The sequence below is a fragment of the Procambarus clarkii genome, chromosome 5, assembly GCF_040958095.1.
Source record: "Procambarus clarkii isolate CNS0578487 chromosome 5, FALCON_Pclarkii_2.0, whole genome shotgun sequence".
Classification (NCBI taxonomy): Eukaryota; Metazoa; Arthropoda; class Malacostraca; order Decapoda; family Cambaridae; genus Procambarus; species Procambarus clarkii.
This window is the reverse complement of record NC_091154.1, coordinates 40,179,718-40,186,136: the sequence shown is the minus strand read 5'-3', so window position 1 is coordinate 40,186,136 and position 6,419 is coordinate 40,179,718. Positions and strand designations below refer to the sequence as shown.

Genomic DNA, 6,419 nt, shown 5'->3' with positions numbered 1-6,419 from the left:
CTCTCTCTCTCTCTCTCTCTTGTGCCGCCTGTGTCCCGGGGCGCCCACTGTCACACTCATTATGCCTGCCTCCAGAAGTGGCCACCCAACACCTCCCGCCTCGCGCATGATCACGCCGCCTTTCCAACACATATATTTATTTATTATGTTAAACATGCGGGAGTATATATATATGATCATTGTGCGTCAGGGAGAACAAGAACGCGGTGTTCACTCTGATGCGAATGAGGCGGGGAGTATAGTACGCAGTCCACGTACCGCAGGTATAAGAATAGCGCGGCGGCGATGCGGTTGCGTGAGCCGTGCTCGCAGTGACACAATATGTGCGAAGGTTAAGTGGTGTGGGATTGTCCCAGTGCCTGAACTTGCCGCCGCTGGGTCCGCGCGGTGACCGTGGTGAACCGTAGAGACGGTGAGCCGGCCAGCCAGACGGTGGTTGGCGGCCGGAGAGTGAGGACGTCAGGGTATGGCCGCTCCGTCGCTAAGTCACCCTGTCACACGCTACGCGACCTCTCGCCGCTCCAGCCCCACACACTTCCACAGCCGCGATTTATTGCAACTTTCGGTGTATTGTGATTTCTTGTGTTGTTTCCACGTGAGGCTTTGGTTTTTGTGTACTTAACAATGTGAAATAAAATGTAACAATATATTAAATTTTAAGTTGCAGTGCAATTTTGCGTCAAGTGTGAGAGAAAAAAAATTACATGGTAACTATAGATTAAATATTGTGTTTTGGAAAAAAGTGCGAAGAGTTGGTACAATCAGAGGACAGAGTCAAATTGTGTGAGTGAACCTGTTGATCCAAGTATAGGCTGCCGACCAGACGCCTCACTACAGGCTTGACGAGGCTCCTTGCCCAAGCCCCACCTGGGGAACCCTGCCTACCCGGCTCCCCCACACACCTCTCCTTGTTACTAACGTCACCTCAGAGAAAGCCAGCACTTGCCAAGCGCAGGGTGTGATCTATCCTCGTGTCGAGTCATTATACTCTAGTAAGAGCGGGGGTTAGACTGGAGTGAAACGCTGTAAAATAGTGACCCCACACTTGACAAGGTGGATCCCCAGCACATCTTAAAGTATACGGGGAACTTGAGTGATTCTGTCAACATATTCTCGAGTCCTTGGTGGCCTGTAAACAGTAGGTCGTGCCCAGTGCCACCCGCAGAGCCACCCACCAACAAGATGGTCCACCAGGTACAGGATCGCTCCCCTCGTAAACGGGACCGTTGCGCCGCCGGCCTCATATTAACTCCGGGAGGCGGGCCTGAGCTTCAAGATATGAGGGCGACAGAATTCAAAGGAGAGATCCGGCCTCCTCCTACCAAAATGTCTCGGCTGGGCATGTATGAGACCTACCAGCCGTGGGTCCTGCAGACCTACGGAGATTCTGCCAAGACCAAGACCATAACCCGGAATAAATATCAGCGAATTCTCCAAATCCTTCGCGGAGATTACGTTGACAACGAAACTTCCAAGTTCAAGCTGTGGGTGAAGGGTCGAGGGTTCAGGATCGGTCCCCCGCCAGGGTACATGAACGGGGTGGTGGAAGACCCGGTCATCACCCAGCTCACCCCTCCGCCAGGACTCGATTACAACCCTGACAAGGACCCGTATCCAGACATATACGTCCAGACTGGAACAAACAAGGTAAACAAATATATTATATTTTTATGTTGTCATGTGTTAGAATTATGCCACTTTGAAAGCAAAATATGTTAGCTTGAACACGATGTATGTCATTGTGTGTAGCGGGAACAGTGACATCTGGGGTATAGTGATGCGTTATGTAGCATAGACTATAATTACCGTTCTCGTTGTCGCATCAACTTTAAGTAACATCCCGCCCTTATCCTGGTACGCTAGGAGCCCTCTAGATAACTCAATAACAGCTCTGGTTAAGGTTCGACGTAGCCAGAGCCCGGATGGAGTAGTCTGGCTGATATCTGACCCATAGCAGCCGGGTGCCGTCTGGCAGACCTCGCCCATTACTCAGTCGCCGTCACCCAACCCCCTCCCCCCCTCCACCCACCCACATCTTTCAAGGAACTTTGGGCAGTTATGTCCCGTGGCACAGCCACCACACCTGGGGTAGTCGACCGGTAACAGTTTAGTATGCCGTTCCAGCGCTCACGTCTTGCCGCAGTGCAGGTCGCGTAAACAGGGTGGTAGATAATTGACAGTCCACTTGCAATTATGTGACATTTAATGATGTGCCATCATGGCTGGCTCTCGCGGCAGACTCGCTGACCACCACGCTTGCAGGGCGTGTCGTGGAGTACCAGCATCATGCCGAGGTTCATTCCCAACTAGGCGTGCCCGTTCTAACAGTCCCCTTGAACCTTCGCTGCCCCGACCGCCGCCGCCGCTGCCACCCCTGATGGGTGGGCGTCCCCCGCCACCACCACCACCACCACCCCCTGGCCCGCCTGCTCGCTACGGGACGGGGCGAGTCATCTGGGTCGGCCCGCCTGTGTGTATGTGTGTGTGTGTCCGGCCCGCTGCTGCTGCTGCTGCTCACCCTCCTAGGGCTAGAAAGGCGCGAGTCTTAAGTGATTTATGTAAGCGTGACGCCCTTACGACCCTCGGCCGCCGTGAGAAGGATGTGGAGTTTCAGATTAACCGAGGCCGTGGGTGGCACTCCTCAAACTTTCGTTCACCTGTGTGTGTGTGTGTGTGTGTGTCGGCAACACACTAGGGGCCCTGAAGCAGTGGTGGCCGGTGTGTGCCGTCCAGCGGCTGCACCGTGAAAAACTGACTCTGGGTAATCTATTGCCTCGTGAAGTTGGCTTTGTGGCGGCTGAAGTTCTCTGGTGAACAATCGAAATGTGTTGGAACGCGTGTTGTCTGCGGAGAGGCGTCGCCGCTCGCCTGCCATGTCTCGCACACGCCTCCGGCCACCTCCGAGCCACAACGGCCTGCGCCAAGCCTGACATTATGGTTTCTGTGCCTTTGTGACGGCCGCCACTGCGCTCCTCTGTAACCACCAACCGGGCCGCCGACCAGAGTGGCTTAAGCCGCATCACACATTTTCTAACTCTTTCCACCATTTTTGAGCCTCGCATGTTATAAATATTATTTCTAACAGCGCACGATGCATTGTCAAGTACGCGTGCATCATAGTGCTATGATGGATATGATGAAGGGTGTAAGACAGTTAGGTGAGAGTGGGATTAAGAGTGAGGGAGAGTGTGAGGGGTGTGTGCCGGTGTGAGGCGGAGGGTCGGGGGTCCCGCGTGCCTGGTGGTGGTAGCCAGCGAAGTGTCAGCTGCCCCCGCTGCCCTCTGTACGTCTCTGTGTACGTATTGCCCTACCGTGTACGTCTAGGCGTATGCCTTGCAAACAGACGTGTCTTCATTATCCCCCCCGGGGGAGGGGGGATTTAATCCCCCCTTCCCCATCCCCCCACCACCAGCGTCTGCCACTTGCAAATGGGGGGTGGTGTAGGGGGCTGTCAGGTAATAGCGGTAATGAGTATGAGGACGGCCTCGTCGGCCCCCCCTCCCCTCCCTACCACTGCTGCTGCTCCCCCCCAAAGTGTGTTCACTCACAGCCACACGGAACCCCCCCCCTCCCCCTCTTTAAAAGCGCCCACCTGACTTGGGGGACTCACGCTCAAAACAGGAAGCGCTCCAGTTTACACGGAAGGTGATATTTTGGTCGGCGGTGCCGCAGCCAGTCTGGTTCAGCAGCAGCAGGAGCAGGAAGGTGAGGGGGAAGATGAGGGGCAGGCAGCAGGGGGGCGGGGAGGCGATAAACACCAGGGGGGGGGGGAAGTGGGAGAGGCGATAAGTACCACGGTGGGGGTGGAGACGTGGGAGAGGCAGTAAACATCAGGGGGGCGGAGACGTGGGAGAGGCAGTAAACATCAGGGGTGGGGAAGTGGGAGAGGCAGTAAACATCAGGGGGTGGGGAAGTGGGAGAGGCAATAAACATCAGGGGTGGGGAAGTGGGAGAGGCAGTAAACATCAGGGGTGAGGAAGTGGGAGAGGCAATAAACATCAGGGGTGGGGAAGTGGGAGAGGCAGTAAACATCAGGGGTGAGGAAGTGGGAGAGGCAGTAAACATCAGGGGTGAGGAAGTGGGAGAGGCAATAAACATCAGGGGTGGGGAAGTGGGAGAGGCAGTAAACATCAGGGGTGAGGAAGTGGGAGAGGCAATAAACATCAGGGGTGGGGAAGCGGGAGAGGCAGTAAACATGAGTGAGAGTTAAGGCTTGCAAGAAGCGAGGAATGAGAGCAGAGAGAAGGTGGCCAGGCGCTGGACAGAGCCTTATGGTCTGGACCAACCACCAGGACCATACTAACAGAATCCGGGAAGACCTTCCCGAAGGTGAGTCGAAGAGGAGGAGGACAAGTAGACCAGGCTACTCAAGAACACTTCGAGCACTTATCAACAATACATTAAAGTACAATCGCACGTAAGAGCCGAGCCAATCCGCCAGTGATGCACAAGCCGCAAGTCCAGTAGCTGTGCATGAGACACTTATGGTGGACGATGAGGAGGAGGTCAGGAGCGCCTCATTAGGGTGTAATTGTAGCTGTGGGAGAGAGAGACGGTGCGGATACTGTGATGCAGAGTGTGTGTGGTACATGACCCGGGTGCCTGCACCACGCTGAAGCAAGACTGGTGTTATGCTGCCTCCCTCCCACACCCTTCCTCACGCTACCCTCGGGATATACTCAACCACAAGGAGGTATACTTAGTAATGGGGCTCATGTATTAGTGAATATACCTCCTGGTAATGCCATGCGGGCATTACATTGAACAGTGGTTGCTTGGAGGGTATTTTGGACGCCAGCCGTGGTGGTGGTGGGGGGTGGGGTACAGGCCTATACTGAGCTAAAAGGGTTATTTAGCTGGAGCATATAGCGTATAGGTATGTTGACCAGACCACACACTAGAAGGTGAAGGGACGACGACGTTTCGGTCCGTCCTGGACCATTCTCAAGTCAATTGTGACTTGAGAATGGTCCAGGACGGACCGAAACGTCGTCGTCCCTTCACCTTCTAGTGTGTGGTCTGGTCAACATACTTCAGCCACGTCATTGTGACTCATCAACTGCGTATAGATATACCAAGGAAAATGTTGAGGTGGAATACTGAACCAAAGGGGTGACAAACAAGGTATGATGGATCAATATCGAGCAAATGGGGTGGTATAATATGTGTTTACTGGTGGTGTACTGACCATGAGTGAGGTATATTGTGTGAGGTATATATGTAGGTGTCATGCGGAGCGCTGGGCTTGGTATACTGAACCCTGTGTTTGGTGTAATAGAGTTATGGACAATATAAACTTTATTGGGTAGTATAGTTGTACTAAGTTATGGGAAGGGAATGGAACACCCTGTCCCCTGGGTTGGATAGGCCTGTTTGCTACATATGTGCCACACCTTGGCCCAGTAATGGCCGGAGCCATGTGCAAGGTATAACCCACTGTACCATAGAAAAGGTATAATAAAGCATATTCAATGTATACTGAACCATTGATAAGTGCAATGAAGTGTGCCTAGGGAGGTATACTGAGTCACGTGCAAGGTTGTATGAGTCAAATTGGAGGTATAGAGTCGTGTGAGTATACCGAGCCGTAAGAGGGAGTATACTGAGCTATGAGGAGGCATACTGACCCGTGAGGGGAAGGGGGGGGGTAAACTGAGCCATGGGGTGGAATATTGAGCAGTGCTAGAGTAGAGGAGGGCCGCATGACGAACAGGTGGTAGAGTGCGACAAGGGGGGGGGGGCATGCGTCGGTGGGTGCGGGGGGGGGGAGGAGACTGCAACACCAGCCTGACGACACACGCACCCACACACACACACACACGCACGCACACACGCACGCTCTCAACACCCCAGCACCACCCCTCCTCCCCCTCTGGTAAGACGTGTGAGAGATAATAATGACAGAGACTGGGAGTGGCGTGAGGGGGTAAGGGATTGAGTGAGCGAGTGCGTGAGTGAGCGAGTGGGAGTGAATGAGCGAATGAAGGGCGAGTGATCAAGTGAGAGTGCATGTAAAGGAGGTTTGATCGAGTGCAGATTAAAGGAGTGAGGGGGGGGTAAAGGGGGGGAGGGGGAGGTATCAGAGTACCTACACCTGTTGCTGTGAGCCGTTATAGTGTCACTTTACTTCACTTTATTAGTCTTGGAGGCTACCGCTTGAGCGATGTAGCCTCCAACTGCCCTCAGACTACCCTCCCAGCCCCCTCCATCCCACACCTGATGAACCCTCTGGCTATAATGTGACTCTTTAGTATTTCCCAGTTTACTATGCTGACGTGTGTGTGTGTATTCTACACCTGACGTGTGTGTGTATCCTTTACCTGATATGTGTATCCTACACCTGACATGTGTATCCTACACCTGACATGTGTATCCTACACCTGGCATGAATGGTAGTCATATGTACACTACAGCCTATT

General features: G+C 53.6%; 1 protein-coding gene across 2 annotated transcripts in view; it reads left to right on the top strand.

Annotated features, from left to right (window-relative positions):
* Positions 1 to 364: 364 nt before the first annotated feature.
* The window catches only part of LOC123763296 (nucleolar protein 4), a 196,722-nt gene continuing 190,667 nt past the window's right edge, over positions 365 to 6,419 (top strand). For both annotated transcript variants that reach the window (XM_069301632.1, XM_069301625.1), the window contains exon 1: positions 365 to 1,647. In XM_069301632.1, coding sequence (XP_069157733.1) covers positions 1,183 to 1,647 — 465 coding nt within the window. In that variant the 5' untranslated portion in view covers positions 365 to 1,182. The remainder of the gene's footprint in view (positions 1,648 to 6,419) is intronic.